General features: G+C 46.0%; 2 protein-coding genes across 5 annotated transcripts in view; both read right to left on the reverse strand.

Moving 5' to 3' along the window:
* LOC137346792 (multidrug and toxin extrusion protein 1-like) overlaps positions 1-965 on the reverse strand; it is a 44,962-nt gene extending 43,997 nt beyond the window's left edge. For all 4 annotated transcript variants that reach the window (XM_068010649.1, XM_068010652.1, XM_068010651.1 and 1 more), the window contains exon 1: positions 670-965. The gene's annotated coding sequence lies outside the window, so the exon portion shown is untranslated. The remainder of the gene's footprint in view (positions 1-669) is intronic.
* Positions 966-4,147: 3,182 nt separating this feature from the next.
* The window catches only part of LOC137346446 (multidrug and toxin extrusion protein 1-like), a 45,722-nt gene continuing 31,995 nt past the window's right edge, over positions 4,148-17,874 (reverse strand). Inside the window, exons 16-19 of the mRNA XM_068009895.1 lie at positions 17,173-17,305; positions 16,541-16,635; positions 12,239-12,320; positions 4,148-4,502 (exon numbers count right to left, since the gene is read on the reverse strand). Coding sequence (XP_067865996.1) covers positions 4,264-4,502; positions 12,239-12,320; positions 16,541-16,635; positions 17,173-17,305 — 549 coding nt within the window. The 3' untranslated portion in view covers positions 4,148-4,263. The remainder of the gene's footprint in view (positions 4,503-12,238; positions 12,321-16,540; positions 16,636-17,172; positions 17,306-17,874) is intronic.

Below are 17,874 nucleotides of genomic sequence, written 5' to 3' on the forward strand. Positions count from 1 at the left end.
TCACTGGAACACTGCAGCAGGCCAAGGACAGAAATGTGGGTATGAGATCAGGGAGGGGTGTTGAAATGGCAAGCAACCAGAAGCTCGGGGTCATGCTTACGGACTGAGTGGAGGTGTTCCTCAAAGTGGTCACCCAATCTACGTTTGGTCTCCCCAATGTAGAGGCCACCGCATTGTGAGCAGCAAATACAGTATACTAAATTAAAGGAATTTTAAATAAATGGCTGCTCCACCTGGGGCCTTGGATGGTGAGGAGGAAGGAGATAAAAAGGCAGGTATTACACCTCCTGCAATTGCATGGGAAGGTGCCATGGGAAGAGGACAAGGTATCGGGGGTAATGGACAAGTGGACCAGGGTGACACGTAGGGAACAACCCCTTCAGAATGCTGACAGCAGAGGAGAAGGAAAGATGTGTTTGGTGGTGGCATCACGCTGGAGGTGGCAGAAATGGCGGAGGAAATTCAGAAGCCAGCATTGCACTACAATTACACTGCCTTTCTCATCACAACTTTACAGGGAATTCTGGGTATTTTATCGATCTCTTTATCATGCTCCCGATTTAGTTTCCCGCTCCCCAGAAGCTCCACAATGTATCCAGTTGTTCCAGAAGCTTTGGAGCAGAGGACTTACTGATGTGGGTTTCCCCACCACCCGCCAATGAAATCTACCTTTTCCTTGATCCTCGATAGAAAGTTTAACAGTCTCCGTGTTCCTCCGTCTCGATATATTCGGATCAGTAATTGCAGATCACTGGGACTCTCCGAAGTCGCAGTCACAACAGAAATTAACTGATGTTTGTGGAGAAGGAGGTGGAGTAACTGTAAGGACAGTGTTCATTTAGGATCCTCCACTTCTCTGTCCTACTAAACCTGGTCAACTTAAAACAGAATAGAGTCCACGGAAAAGACTTTCCAGCTAAAAGGATAGTGTCCTCTGCTATGTGCCACCTGCACACTAATCCTAATATTTGCAGAACTCAAACTATTCCAATGAAAAGAGCCAAATGGACTTTGAAACTTGCCTGTTATTCATTAAATTTTAGACCGTTTAATTCACTAATTCATAATTGGGCAAGTGTTTGTTTATTTGTTTAGAGATACAGCACTGAAACAGGCCCTTCGGCCCACCAAGTCCGTGCCGACCATCAACCACCCATTTATACTAATCCTACACTAATTCCATATCCCTGCCACATTCCCACCTGTCCCTATATTTTCCCTACCACCTACCTATACTAGGGGCAATTTATAATGGCCAATTTACCTGTCAACCTGCAAGTCTTTTGGCATGTGGGAGGAAACCGGAGCACCCGGAGGAAACCCACGCAGACACAGGGAGAACTTGCAAACTCCACACAGGCAGTACCCAGGATTGAACCCGGGTCACTGGAGCTGTGAGGCTGCGGTGCTAACCACTGCGCCACCGTGCCGTCCCACAGTGATATTTCGCAATAATACGATTAAGTGAGAAAGGCAAAAGAAAGATGGTCAATAAACTACTTCCTAAATGTAGTCACTGTTGTAGGAAACACAGCAGCCAATTTGTTTTCAGCAAAGTCCCACAAACAGCAATGTGATAATGACCAGATAATCAGTTGTAGTGATGTTGATTGAGGGATAAATATTAGCCAGGACACCAAGGAGAACTCTCCTGCTCTTTTTCAAAACAGCAGCATGGTATTTGTGCATCCACCTGAGAGAGCAGAAGGAGCCCCAGTTTAACATCTCATCTGAGAGACAGCACCTCTGATAATGCAGCACTCCCTCAGTTCTGCACTGGAATGTCAGCCTGCAGTATATGCTCAAGTCACATGGGTGGTGGAGAAAGGTGGGGAGAAAAGAGACTCTGAATTGCTGTTTTCATTTAAGTGGGTTGCCTGGAATTTATAATAGACTAGTTGGTCAGAATTATTTGCATATCGAACTTTCGATAGTAATTTCTCGTCCTTCCACTTGAACAGGGTTCAATGCTTTAGTGATTTGTGTGATACAGGAAACTGAACGCAATGTGATCGGTTATATCTTCAGCACTGACAAGTTAGTAGAAAAAAAATTCTACAAACATTAAAAACTCAACTGCATATAGTTTACAAAGTGAATTCAGAAATGCCTGAAAGCTCTCTTGTCACCCCTCACTCCCTCTTACAGATACATTTATTCAGTTAGTTGGGGATGTGTTACCATTAGTCACTACTAACCAATTGTTTGATGCCAGGGCTGTGAGCATTAAAACAGAACCTTTAAGAATTTATACAAATAGGTTTAAGTCGAAATTAAGATTGTTGGTGATATTTTCTCCTTCAGTGCACCTGTGCCCCATGGGTTTTATCGGAACAACTGCTGTCCAATGGCTTCACAAATTCAGGATTTGCTACCTTTAAAATATCTTCATTAAAAGTAATCAAATGATGCAAAATAGTGAGCTGTAGAAAATATAGAAACAGGAGTAGGCCATTCGGCCCTTCAAGCCTGTTCTGCCACCATTCAGTCAGGTCATGGTTGATCTGTACATCAACTCCATTCGCTCCTTATCACTTGATATCCTTACCTCAAAGAAAGCAAAATTGAGGATGTGGTAATTGTAATATGTTCTATTTATCTATTACACAGTGTGTGAATGCTGGAGTGTTAAGAGGAGCAAGGAAGCAAAGATCGGGTGCTCTCAGTAGCCACCATGTTATTTGCCCTCCTGCCTCCCAGCCCATTGTTGTCGTGTTGATAAAATTCAGCCCATTGAGTTTGTGAGTGACATTCATATTGGAACACGATCCTGTGCTCACACACATGCAGTTCAAATGGGAGCCTCTGCCTAGTGACCCAGAGCACTTGCTGATGTTATACTCCTTATACCAGAGGCAGTGAGGCTAACTGTACTGTCACTATAGTAGCAGCTGCCACCTATGTCCTTCAGGACACAACTAGTTTTTTTTTTTTTAGAATTAGAATTAGAATATTACAGCGCAGTACAGGCCCTTCGGCCCTCGATGTTGCGCCGATCATCTGACCTACACTATTCCATTTACATCCATATGTCTATCCAATGACCACTTAAATGCCCTTAAAGTTGGCGAGTCTACTACTGTTGCAGGCAGGGCGTTCCACGCCCCTACTACTCTCTGCGTAAAGAAACTACCTCTGACATCTGTCCTATATCTTTCACCCCTCAACTTAAAGCTATGTCCCCTCATGTTTGCCATCCTCATCCGAGGAAAAAGACTCTCACTATCCACCCTATCTAACCCTCTGATTATCTTGTATGTCTCTATTAAGTCACCTCTCCTCCTCCTTCTCTCTAACGAAAACAACCCCAAGTCCCTCAGCCTTTCCTCGTAAGACCTTCCTTCCATACCAGGCAACATCCTAGTAAATCTCCTCTGCACCCTTTCCAAAGCTTCGACATCCTTCCTATAATGCGGTGACCAGAACTGCACGCAATACTCCAGGTGCGGCCTCACCAGAGTTTTGTACAGCTGCATCATGACCCCGTGGCTCTGAAACTCGATCCCCCTACTAATAAAGGCTAACACACCATATGCCTTCTTAACAGCCCTATTAACCTGGGTAGCAACTTTCAGGGATAAATAGTTTGGTCAATAGTGGGACTACCAAGCCGCTGTTGGTGATGGACGTTGACACACCCCCAACCAAAATACATTATGTGCTCTTTCAACTCTCAGTGCTTCCTCCACATGAACCATGGAGAAATACTGATTACTATCTACCACCCTTCCTCAGATGATGAATGTGGGAGGTCTTCTTGCTGATGTTTAACCTGAAGCTATAAACTGCATGGGGTCCAAAGTCAATAAAACCAGCTCCCCACTCCCCCATCCACTGTATATCAATGTATCTTCATCTCTGGAGGTTCTGTCTTGCCTGTGGGACCAAACATATCCAGGGAAGCGATGGAGGAGTCCAGGACGTTGGCTAATGGGTTTGACTAAGTCAGGCTGTTTCTATCTAGTCGAAGACATCCACACCTTGTTCACAAGACTAGCAGTTTGCTCACTAGAATTCTGACACAACCTTTGAATGGGAAAATAGTCTTTTCAAACCCTGAACATTGAGACTATCCAAGTCTTCATAAGACATTTGGAAATCTGTTCATAATTGATCATTGTTAATTATTTATTACAAATTCCTTGGAGTTCATCAGTAACAGGCTTTGCGTGAGCTTTAACCTCTTGTTGCCCTTTAGACACAGTCTTACTATTCATGCTGCAGCAAATAATCTTGATTTGTCTCTGCAATGTTCACTGGGGTCTACATGTCCTTTGCAAGAATAAAGTGTATCACTAATCCAATTGCCAGTACAAGTGGTCCTGAAAGGAAGGCTAGGCCACGACGGATGATCAGTTGTTTTGTGGACAAGATTTCTCCAACTGTGGTAACGCTAATGTCCAGAATGGAAGATCCATCTGTCACCCGGTCCTTGTCTATCTTTTGTTCCACTTGACAAACTTTGGGCATCAGAACCACTGCATTGTTTTCTGTGTCCTCCTCTGTAAAGGAAAGTCACATTGAAAAGCTGTAAGTACATATGGTACCTGTTGATAATTTTTTTTTAAGGAGGGCTAGTGATCAGATCAATCTAATCCTCCATGACTACCAGCCATTAGGAATACCACATGATCTATATACAGGAGATCTGTCCTGCCAAAAGCACGGTGACCAATATAAATTCCTGGAATCCTAGTTTTGGATTACTTCAATACAGAGGTTCTTTACTCACTGTCCGCTGAGGGTTGGCTATGTCGCCCTCCCGAAAAAATTTAAGGGGTCAACTCAATACAGCACTTAACAGAGATTAAACTGCACACAGATATACATAGCTGTCTTTCCTCCTTTTGGATTTTTACGTGCTGTAGAAAAGTCAAATGAACATCATATGAGGAGAAACAGACGTAGTGCAAAGAACAAAGAACAAAGAACAAAGAAAATTACAGCACAGGAACAGGCCCTTCGGCCCTCCAAGCCTGCGCCGATCCAGATCCTCTATCTAAACATGTCGCCTATTTTCTAAGAGTCTGTATCTCTTTGCTTCCTGCCCATTCATGTATCTGTCCAGATACATCTTAAAAGCCGCTATCGTGCCAGCGTCTACCACCTCCGCTGACAACGCGTTCCAGGCACCCACCACCCTCGGGTGGGTGCCTGGAACGCGTTGTCAGCGGAGGTGATAGACGCTGGCACGATAGCGTCTTTTAAGATGTATCTAGACAGATACATGAATACATGCGTAAAGAACATTCCACGCATATCCCCCTAAACTTTTCCCCTCTCACTTTGAACTCGTGACCCCTAGTAATTGAATCCCCCACTCTGGGAAAAAGCTTCTTGCTATCCAACCTGTCTTTACCTCTCATGATTTTGTACACCTCAATCAGGTCCCCCCTCAACCTCCGTCTTTCTAATGAAAATAATCCTAATCTGCTCAACCTCTCTTCATAGCTAGTGCCCTCCATACCAGGCAACATCCTGGTGAACCTCCTCTGCACCCTCTCCAAAGCATCTACATCCTTTTGGTAATGTGGCGACCAGAACTGCACGCAGTATTCCAAATGTGGCCGAACCAAAGTCTTATACAACTGTAACATGACCTGCCAACCCTTGTACTCAATACCCCGTCCGATGAAGGAATGCATGCCATATGCCTTCTTGACCACTCTATTGACCTGCGTTGCCACCTTCAGGGAACAATGGACCTGAACACCCAAATCTCTCTGCACATCAATTTTCCCCAGGACTTTTCCATTTACTGTATAATTCACTCTTGAATTGGATCTTCCAAAATGCATCACCTCGCATTTGCCCTGATTGAACTCCATCTGCCATTTCTCTGCCCAACTCGCCAATCTATTTATATTCTGCTGTATTCTCTGACAGTCCCCTTCACTATCTGCTACTCCACCAATCTTAGTGTCGTCTGCAAACTTGCTAATCAGACCACCTATACTTTCCTCCAAATCATTTATGTATATCACAAACAACAGTGGTCCCAGCACGGATCCCTGTGGAACACCACTGGTCACACGTCTCCATTTTGAGAAACTCCCTTCCACTGCTACTCTCTGTCTCCTGTTGCCCAGCCAGTTCTTTATCCATCTAGCTAGTACACCCTGGACCCCATGCGCCTTCACTTTCTCCATCAGCCTACCATGGGGAACCTTATCAAACGCCTTACTGAAGTCCATGTATATGACAGCTACAGCCCTTCCCTCATCAATCAACTTTGTCACTTCCTCAAAGAATTCTATTAAGTTGGTAAGACATGACCTTCCCTGCACAAAACCATGTTGCCTATCACTGATAAGCCCATTTTCTTCCAAATGGGAATAGATCCTATCCCTCAGTATCTTCTCCAGCAGCTTCCCTACCACTGACGTCAGGCTCACCGGTCTATAATTACCTGGATTTTCCCTGCTACCCTTCTTAAACAAGGGGACAACATTAGCAATTCTCCAGTCCTCCGGGACCTCACCCGTGTTTAAGGATGCTGCAAAGATATCTGTTAAGGCCCCAGCTATTTCCTCTCTCGCTTCCCTCAGTAACCTGGGATAGATCCCATCCGGACCTGGGGACTTGTCCACCTTAATGCCTTTTAGAATACCCAGCACTTCCTCCCTCCTTATGCCGACTTGACCTAGAGTAATCAAACATCTGTCCCTAACCTCAACATCCGTCATGTCCCTCTCCTCGGTGAATACCGATGCAAAGTACTCGTTTAGAATCTCACCCATTTTCTCTGACTCCACGCATAACTTTCCTCCTTTGTCCTTGAGTGGGCCAATCCTTTCTCTAGTTACCCTCTTGCTCCTTATATATGAATAAAAGGCTTTGGGATTTTCCTTAACCCTGTTTGCTAAAGATATTTCATGACCCCTTTTATCCCTCTTAATTCCTCGTTTCAGATTGGTCCTACATTCCCGATATTCTTTCAAAGCTTCGTCTTTCTTCAGCCGCCTAGACCTTATGTATGCTTCCTTTTTCCTCTTGGCTAGTCTCACAATTTTACCTGTCGTCCATGGTTCCCTAATCTTGCCATTTCTATCCCTCATTTTCACAGGAACATGTCTCTCCTGCACGCTAATCAACCTCTCTTCAAAAGCCTCCCACATATCAAATGTGGATTTACCTTCAAACAGCTGCTCCCAATCTACATTCCCCAGCTCCTGCCGAATTTTGGTATCGTTGGCCTTCCCCCAATTTAGCACTCTTCCTTTGGGACCACTCTTGTCTTTGTCCATGAGTATTCTAAAACTTACGGAATTGTGAGCACTATTCCCAAAGTAGTCCCCTACTGAAACTTCAACCACCTGGCCGGGCTCATTCCCCAACACCAGGTCCAGTATGGCCCCTTCCCGAGTTGGACTATTTACATACTGCTCTAGAAAACCCTCCTGGATGCTCCTTACAAATTCTGCTCCATCCTTTTAACTCATAGTTATTGACAGTCAAGCAGAATTTTCTATTTTTTTTTAATTTGTTCTCAGGTGTGGGCATTGCTGGCAAATTAGCTTTTATTACCATCCCTAGTTGCCTTGAGAAGGTGGTGGTGGACCCTGTCCTTGAACCACTGCAGTCCTTGTTCCATAAGTTTTAAGGTACTTGTGGATAAGGATAAGAGTAGTCCTCGGGTGAAGGTGCTAAATTGGGGGAAGGCTAATTATAACAATATTAGGCAGGAACTGAAGAATTTAGATTGGGGGCGGCTGTTTGAGGGTAAATCAACATCTGACATGTGGGAGTCTTTCAAACGTCAGCTGATTAGAATCCAGGACCAGCATGTTCCTGTGAGGAAGAAAGGCATGTTTGGCAAGTTTCAGGAAGCTTGGATAACACGGGATATTGTGAGCCTAGTCAAAAAGAAAAAGGAAACATTTGTAAGGGCTGGAAGGCTAGGAACAGATGAAACACTTGAGGAATATAAAGACAGTAGGAAGGAACTTAAGCAAGGAGTTAGGAGGGCTAAAAGGGGTCATAAAAAGTCATTGGCAAACAGGATTAAGAAAAATCCCAAGGCTTTTTATACATATATAAAGAGCAAGAGGGTAACCAGGGAAAGGGTTGGCCCACTCAAGGACAGAGATGGGAATCTATGTGTGGAGCCAGAGGAAATGGGTGAGGTGCTAAATGAGTACTTTGCATCCGTATTCACCAAGGAGAAGGACTTGGTGGATGATGAGCCTAGGGAAGGGAGTGCCGATAGTCTCAGTCATCTTATTATCAAAAAGGAGGAGGTGTTGGGTGTCTTGCAAAGCATTAAGGTAGATAAGTCCCCAGGGCTTGATGGGATCTACCCTAGAATACTGAGGGAGGCAAGGGAAGAAATTGCTGGGGCCTTGACAGAAATCTTTGCATCCTCATTGGCTACAGGTGAGGTCCCAGAGGACTGGAGAATAGCCAATGTTGTTCCTTTGTTTAAGAAGGTGGTAATTATAGGCCGGTGAGCCTTACGTCAGTGGTAGGGAAACTATTAGAGAGGATTCTTTGGGACAGGATTTACTCCCATTTGGAAACAAACGAACTTATTAGCGAGAGACAGCATGGTTTTGTGAAGGGGAGGTCGTGTCTTACTAATTTGATTGAGTTTTTTGAGGAAGTGACGAAGAGGATTGATGAGGGAAGGGCGGTGGATGTTGTCTATATGGACTTTAGTAAAGCCTTTGACAAGGTCCCGCATGGCAGACTGGTGCAAAAGGTGAAGTCACACGGGATCAGAGGTGAGCTGGCAAGATGGATACGGAACTGGCTCAGTCACAGAAGACAGAGGGTAACAGTGGATGGGTGTTTTTCTGAATGGAGGGATGTGACTAGTGGTGTTCCGCAGGGATCAGTGCTGGGACCTTTGCTGTTTGTAGTATATATAAATGATTTGGAGGAAAATGTAGCTGGTCTGATTAGTAAGTTTGCAGACGACACAAAGGTTGGTGGAGTTGCGGATAATGATGAGGATTGTCAGAGGATACAGCAGGATATAGATCGGTTGGAGACTTGGGCAGAGAAATGGCAGATGGAGTTTAATCCGGACAAATGTGAGGTGATGCATTTTGGAAGGTCTAATGCAGGTGGGAGGTATACAGTAAATGGCAGAACCCTTAGGAGTATTGACAGGCAGAGAGATCTGGGCGTACAGGTCCACAGGTCACTGAAAGTGGCAATGCAGGTGGATAAGGTAGTCAAGAAGGCATACGGCATGCTTGCCTTCATCGATCGGGGCATAGAGTATAAAAGTTGGTAAGTCATGTTGCAGCTGTACAGAACCTTAGTTAAGCCACACTTAGAATATTGCGTGCAATTCTGGTCGTCACACTACCAGAAGGACGTGGAGGCTTTGGAGAGGGTACAGAGGAGGTTTACCAGGATGTTGCCTGGTCTGGAGGGCATTAGCTATGAGGAGAGGTTGGAAAAACTCGGATTGTTTTCACTGGAACAACGGAGGTGGAGGGGCGACATGATAGAGGTTTACAAAGTTATGAGCGGCATGGACAGAGTGGATAGTCAGAAGCTTTTTCCCAGGGTGGAAGAGTCAGTTACTAGGGGACATAGGTTTAAGGTGCGAGGGGCAAAGTTTAGAGGGGATGTGCGAGGCAAGTATTTTACACAGAGGGTGGTGAGTGCCTGGAACTTGCTGCCAGGGGAGGTGGTGGAAGCAGATACGATAGCGACATTTAAGAGACATCTTGACAAATATATGAATAGGAAGGGAATAGAGGGATATGGGCCCCGGAAGTGCAGAAGGTGTTAGTTTCGGCAGGCATCAAGATCGGCACAGGCTTGGAGGGCCGAATGGCCTGTTCCTGTGCTGTACTGTTCTTTGTTCTTGTAATGCTGCTGTTAGACAGAGAATTCCAGGATACTGATTCATTGACCATGAAGAGACCAAAGTCAGGATGGTGTGTGACTTGCAGAGAACTTGCAGGTTGCAATGTTTGAATGATAATGCAACTGTGTTTATATTGTTTCTCTGTGGGTTCCGTGGATCTGCCGCTGAAGTTAGAGCAGACAATTGGGAGAACCTCCATGATAAACCACCCCCAAATGCCGCAGCACTTGTTCAGCACAGAAGAAGCAGCTTCCTCAGGAAATGTCAAAAGGCAATTGGACATGCACTCGAAGAGAACTAATCTATAATAATAATTTTTCTGGTTGGTCTATGGGTTGATTTGGTGGACGGAGCCTGGTGCTCACAGAAGCACATGGGGTATGCGGTGCATTGAAGTGTGTGATGCACGTGGGGGTGGTGATAGCCCTGTCTGGAGAGACTGGGGACGGGAGGGGATGGCATTTATGCAAGGTATGGAATGGAGGATGGGGATGGAATAGAAGGGGTGGGATGGGGGTGGCTATGGCATGAGAGGGATAGCATGGGATGGGGATTGAAGGAAGTATTGTTGCGATAACGATACTAATTTCACCCCAAATGTTTTCTGGGTCTCTGCTAGTTCGTAAAGTTACAGGGGAAAAGCTGTGGTGTGGGACAAACTCTGGAATTTCTTCCAAAAGCCAGCACAGACACAATGAGCCGAATGGCCTCCTTCTGTGCCGTAGGATTCTATGACTCTGAGCTATTTATTGCCTCCTGTAATTGGGGTCTCCCCTAAGATTATTTATAAATAATGACGGGTAGGTGGGGTTGGGGGGTAGGGGGGATGAGTATCTTCCCGACATATATACAATCAAAAACTTGGAATACATCTGATTGAGAAGTGTGAAAAATGCAAATTAACCCTCTACGTAAATTTAATCCATTGTGTGTAATCTGTACCGGGATTCCTTACATTAATTGCTCATTTTATATTGATAAGAAGAAATCTAAAAATAAGCAGTCAATGCAATGATTTAGAATCCTGGCAATTATTGGGCTGAAATGTCCTGCTACACCAAATGTTAGATCGTTGTGTGCCCCAAACTCTGCAACCATCCAGTAGTCAATTCTGGGACAACACAGATAAAACAGAAACAGTCTCTCAACTCACTGACGTTTCTCTACTTTCAGTTTCTTGAATACTACATAACCACTTTGATTTTAAAGTTATCATTGCCTTCACAGATCTCCAATTGGGCTTGGACTTGAAACTAAGAGCTGGATCAGGATGGGGTGCTGTATAATAACAAATTTCCTCAACATCCTTGAGAGTGTAAATTTCTTACAACACTGTTTCTTTCAATAGATGAAGTGAGTTATAACTTTGAATAATTTAATGAAAATGCACCAAAGAAGTTTCTCACTGAACTTTTACTTGTTAACTGGAGTGTGATTTAAAATCAGCACAACATTTTTTTTCAAAGTGACTCCTGACAATGCAGTGGCCCGCTGACGTTATCACAGCGTGCCAAGCTGTACACATGAGCAAATGGTCTCCTGCTCTCAGTGAGATGCTGCACATGCACAGCCTACGTCTTGCCAGGACTGGTTGGCGCATGTGCAGGAAAGCATCATCGTATAACACCAGTGTCATTGCGAGACTGAGGGAGGCACTTTGAGGCTGAAGCAGGATCCCCACTACTCGCTCCCCCCAACTCAGCTACTCGCTCCCCCCGCCCGCTTCCTTCCACTCAGCTATTCTCTCCCGCCCCATTCGCCGTTCTCCCCCCTTGGCTCCAGGTCCCGACGCTTTCTCCCCCTCACCCCTCCACCCCACCGGCCACTTCAACGCTTCAGCCGCTCGCTCCAGTCCTTGCAACTGCTCCCCCCAACTCCCCTCAGCCGATTGGACCCCTCTCCTTGCTTCCCGCCACCCCTCGTGGCCTGCCTTGCTTCTTCGGGCGACACTCGGAGAACGATTGAACGTGGGAGCGAGTGGCTGAGAGGAGGGAAGTACCGAAGCCTGGAGCTAGCGGCTGAATGGGGGGAGGGAAACAGGGAGCGAGTGGCCAGAGAGCGGGGTGTGGGGGGGCGGAAAGTGAGGAACAATCGGCTGAGGGGAGGGGAAGGGGAGAGCAGTGGCAAGACCTGGAGCGAGTGGCTGAGGGAAGGGGGGAAACAGCGAGGCTGTAGTGAGTGCTTAAGGGAAGGCAGTGTGGAGCCAGCGGTGAGAAGACAGGCACAGGAAGGACTGATAGAGGGGATTTTTGTTGTTTTTCTGTGATATATTGAGCAACACCATCTTTAATCCTGGCAGCTGCCTGAACGTCGCAGACAGTGACTTTTCAGTGGAAGAGGCTGCATTTGCACTTGTGCTAGTACCGCGCCACCTAGTGGTTGCATTGTCAGCAAACGCAGCCTTTTTTTTACCTGGTGAGAGAACCTGAGTTTGACCACCAGAGGCGTTATTTGAGGTGCCCACATCTTTAATCACTCCTGCATTAACCAGAGCCTTTAAACAAAGCACAAAATCATCATCAAAAGCAAAGGAAGGACATAACAGAGGTAGCACTTTCTGTGCAAAGCACACTCCAATCTGTATTATTTTTAAACTGCTTCAAATATAATATACCTGCTAGTTGTAAGAATTTAATTGAATACTAATCGCACATTTTGTCCACTCTGGAGAGCAGGGCCAGGGTTGTATGAGTCCTGACGGCAGGACCGGAAATGGCATAACTTCCGCTTCCGCCATTTTTCCCTCTTCCCATGCGATTTTATATGTAAATAAACCGTGCGTCGACGGGCATGGGAAAGATGTGGGATTATGCGATGTGGACAGCTTTTCATTGGTGGAACCCACCATCACTGGCTAAGCACTATGGTCGCCACAGATATAAAGCATTCTGTGCTTGCAGCCTGAAGGATTAGCAGCTTTCCTATCATATAAGTCTCTGTATAGGAACCTAAAGTAAAGCTTGTACTTAATTCAAAATGTTTTTGCCTCCCTTGATTTTTGTAATCCAGCACCAACTTCACATCATTTATTTCTCACTGCAGCACCAGCAAAGAAATTGTCAGCCAGCAGGCAGAGTCCCGCCCCACAGTTCAGTGGTGCTTCCCTGCAGGTTCTCCTCCAAGCCGTCAGGGAAAGGCGGGAGGTCCTTTTCCCTGAGTCTGAAGACCCTGCCGCCTGACCAAGGTGGCCAGGATGGAGGTGGCTGTGGAGATTTCGAACCATGGCGTGCCGCAGCGAACCTGGGTGCAATGTCGCAAGCATATCAATGACTTGCTTGGAGCGGTGAGGGTAGGTGGTCTTGGTGAGGCTGCCCCCTTGTTTTTCTCCCTGGCTCTGTCTCTTTAAGGCAGAGGGCAGTCAAGGCATGCAGTGGAATGCGTGAACAACCTTGGTGCCATACATGTACTGACTGGTATTGTGCTTGGATGTGCCGTGCGAAAGCCAGTTTTGAATGAGTGATGTTGATGCATGTTTACAATGGTTGTGATTCATCTTTTGACATGTCATTAAATCTGCATTGTCTCCTGCAGGATAAACACACCCACAACCAAGGGGGGGCAGGCAATGACAAGTGGAGGTGTCCCAGACATCAGAGTCCTGACACCGGCTGAAGAGGAGGCTACAGAAATTGTGAGAGAGGAGGGAGGCAGAGCAATCACAGATGACGAGGCAGGATCTTCAAGGCGTAAGGATGAATTGTCATCTTCAGTCTTGTGTGTGAACTCATGTTCAGCTGATGCTTAATGTACCTCTGTTTATGTCTCCAGTGCAGGTGCCTGCACTCGAGTGTCTGGAAGCCACAAGGCTCAAGAGTCCTCCTCTGGGGAGGAAGATGAAGCCAGTGCCCCACAGGATGCACTGTCACCTGCCTCTTCTTCCACCTCCACCAACACAGATACATCCACACGGTCCACGGGGTGGGGGGGGGTGGTGATTTAAGATTAGAATCTGGGTCATAAGCTGGTGGTCACAACACAGACACATCCCAGCAGCTGAGGGAGCATGTGCCAGCTGGGTCCCCTGGCAATCGGAGGACTACTGGGGACCAGGGCACTGCTCAACCCCACTCTCATGATGATCCTGTTTGTAGCTATGAGGAGTCTGCTAGATGTGCAGCAAAGCCATGTAGAAAATTTGTCGGAGATGCCTGAGGTCATGCATGGCTTTGCACGTGCCATGCAGGAGTCCATGCAAGCCATGACGTCTGCCATGTCCCAGGCATATGAACACATGGGTTCTCCAGCCAAAAGTTTGGCGAGCTCTGTGGCGAGTCTGTTTGAGCACTCCCACATGCACTCTGACCAGCACTCCATCGCTGTTGCCGTGGGCTCCATTCAGCGGAGTCAAAGTGAGAGGGAAACGAGGAACCAGGACCTCCCTCCAGATGCTCCTTCCTCTCAGGGAGACAGGCATGTGCCATCGTGCACCCAGATGGAGGAACATGTGCTAGCTGCCCTGGGGCCTTCCTCTCAGGACACTCCCAGGGTAAGTGGTATCTTGTTCTCCCCCCCCACACCCCCCCCCCCCCCACCCCTCCAACATTGACTCCCTTACCTCCAGCAGGTGAACACACGGGGGATACTCAAGTACCAGTGCTGCAGACCCCCAGTAGGATGGAACCATCAAGGCCCCGTTCCTCCAGAGGATGTCCGCCACGGTCATCCACAGCACCAGGGCAGCGCACTGAGCAGACTGCCTCCACCTCAGCTGCTAATGTCAGGGTAGCACCTGGACGTAGCAGGAGAAAACAGAAAAAGCAACAGTTTTGAGCACAAAGGTGGAGCGGGTGCTGTAATTATTGTAAACATATTGCTGAAGTTTTAATACTTCTTTATTTAATTTAATATTAGATGCACTCTCATAAATCATTTGCTTTGTTTTAGATGAAAAGGAAAATATTCACTGGAGGCCTATGGCAGGAAAGCTTTGATGCTTGCAAAGCATTTCAGAAAGTGTCCATTTATCTTTGCTATTTGAGCCTTCAGTCTTCAACGATGGCTGTTTTCTGTCGAAGATTTTTCACTTTTTTCACTATCAACATGCCTTACATTTGTGGTTCTGCGGTCCTTGCATTGGTGTGTTTTCAGTTCCACTGTAGTCCTGAGAAGTTTGATCTGCTGGTCACAAATTGCAACAAAGTTGTAGCTTCCTATGAATGCGGATTAATGCCTTGATTCAGGAAAACTTTCCAATGGAGGTGCAGGTCTCCTTTAATGAAATTGATAACATAGTGGCCATCAGGCACATCTCCAGTGCAGGTTCATGTGCTGTTTTCAGAAGAGCCCTTCTTTTTCATAACAGGAATGAATAAGACCTCAGGCGTATATGAACATATTTGGAGAATTTTTTTCCCCCTACCAGCGTTCCTTGATGAAGCGGCTTATTGCTGGCTGAAACATGCAAATCAGAGGTTCTCCCTGATGTCCCTGATGAGCAGCACTGTACCTCTCTTCAGCTGCGCTTTGGGAATGCCACACTGGGTGTCATCAACCATGTAGAAAGAGGGTAACCCTTGTCACCCAGGATCCAGCCATTTACTTTGGCTGGTTCTTCAAAAACTCCTGGCAGCTGTGAGTTCTTCAAAATGCTTGAGTCGTGATAGCTCCCTGGGAAACGTGGGCAAAAAATGCATTATTCTTCTCCTGTGGTCGCAAACCAGTTGTACATTTGAAGAGTGGAAGCCTTTAGCAATTCACAAATGCAGCTGGCTGGTCCCAGGGAGCTCTAATAGCCACATGAGCACAGTTGATCACCCCTTGTACTCTAGGGAACCCAGCGATGGCGCTGAAGTCTGCAGAGCTTGCTGCCTGGCTGTCCTCGTCTACGCTTAAGTAGATTAAATCATTGGCCCATCAAAATAGGGCATTGGTCACCTCTTTGATGTACCTATGGGTCACAGCTGTGATATGCCACATGACATCCATCGATCCCTGGAAGGGCCACGAGCAAAAAGAATTGAGTGCAGCAGTCAGCTTGAAGGCAAATGGAATTCCCACCAAACCCAAGCGGTTGGGGGTCATGCCGCAGGTTCCTACAAATTTCTATGACCATTTCACATGACGTCCTTAGGGATCTCTGGCATTGCCTCTGTATTTGAAGATAATTTGACCTTGTCCTGAGGATGTGATAATGTGCCAGCGTCGTCTTCAATAATGCCATTCCTGGATGTTGTCATTCGGAGCATCCTCACCTTCTTGTTCTGCCTGTTGCTGGCATTCAGATATCATGCATTGAGGGGAAAAATCCCTCTTTAGTCACTCTCTCTGCTCTTCTTCCCATGGTACTAGACAAATCCACTCTTTTAGGGCCCATACAATTCCACCCCTGGCATTTCAAATCTTGCTTCATCACACAGTCCAGTGACATATTATGCAGACTACCATGTATGGTGGCAGGGAATTGCATTTATTTTAATGCTTCTTTAAAAGGGGGCACTTGTGAACTCTTAAAGTTGATGACACCAGTCATCCAGATTGGAAATCTACATCAAAGAGTTTGCACTTTCCTATTGGGTGGCAAAGTAACCAATAGACTCTCTTATCTAACCGCTAGTGGCCAAATGAAGAATGACATTGGTAGATGTGTGGGGACGCACTGATTTCATTCTGCCAACTGGGTACAGTGCATGGCACGAGGAAACATGAGGATGGGAGAAGAGCAAAACTTACAAAGAAAAATTGGTGTAATAAATAACCTCTATTATCTGCTCTTACCTGATTGGATGTTTTATTCCAGTTGATTCTATAAATTACCGTCAGAAAGAAAACTAATTGTGCAACCACGCAAATCAATATTCCAGACCAGAGACCTGCAAAATAATAATGGTGCAGTGAGGATGGGGGCAATGTTGTTCAGTTTTCCTTCCAAGTCTGTTCCTTTATGAAACCCTTTCACCTTTATCAGATGGCTGGTGTCAGTCTGTGCGGTGCTACTCGTCCACATTGGGCCTCAGCACCACTGGATTCAGGACATGAAGGATTCAGCCAGGGATCCCGCCCCTGATTAATATCTAATGATCCATGGTGGAAATGTGTGCGTGTGTGAAGTTGGGCGAGGCCTGTGACTCGACTCAGCTGTGATGCTCACCTCCTGCCGATATTCCAGTGTCTATGGTTACACATGAAAAATGGCCGTGGGAGCAAAGTACCATATATAATGGTACAGATTGAGAATTGATAAACCATTGTCCCCAAATTTCCACAGGGCTGGTTGCACCCCAGAGGCAGAACTTCCACCCAACTACATTCTCCAGCACTGACCTCAAGATGGAACAGTATCCTCAGTAAGTGAGTGGGTGGAGGGTGATCATTGCAAGAACAAAGGGGAGAAAAATGTAAATTCCTACCAAATATACCAAGTTTTGTAGTAAACATCAGTGCGATTCCAATGGGAAATCCAATTAGGTAGTATCCAACTAGGTTGCTGATAGCTCCCAGTTTTTGCTTCCCCGTTCCTTTCAACACTCCACCACATGCACACTGTAGAATAGACAAACAGAATATATTACACTGATTACACAACCTGCTGTGGTTTCTACAGGAAGGAAACAAAACCTAGTGACTTAACATGTCCTCAAATAATTCATAACCAATGTTGGGTAAGGGTATCAAGGGATATGGAGCCAAGACGGGAAAATGGGGTTCAGGTGCATATCAACCATGATCTAATGAAATGGCGGAGCAGGTTCGAGGGTCTGAAAGGAACAGGAATAGGCAATGTTCCAAACCTATCTAGTTGCTAACTCCAGCAATGTGATACCAGCAATATGATGTCACCTTTTTTCCAGGAGGCGATGTTCTGATCACTTTCAGTCAAACGTAAGCTTGAAAAAAACACAATTAAAAGCACAGCAATCCCAAAACAAAAACACTTCAAACCATTCCAAGACAACAGACAATGGGGAGGAATTTCCTCAGGGATTTCTCCCACTGTAAGTTTAGTGCTGGTTCTGTGGAGACCTCTTTTATGTAGGTAGTTGCTGACTGCTTGATTCCAGTTAGCCACCTTCACAGATCCCCCACTATCATCAATATCAGTATCCCTCTGG

Source organism: Heterodontus francisci, chromosome 30 (genome assembly GCF_036365525.1).
Source record: "Heterodontus francisci isolate sHetFra1 chromosome 30, sHetFra1.hap1, whole genome shotgun sequence".
Classification (NCBI taxonomy): Eukaryota; Metazoa; Chordata; class Chondrichthyes; order Heterodontiformes; family Heterodontidae; genus Heterodontus; species Heterodontus francisci.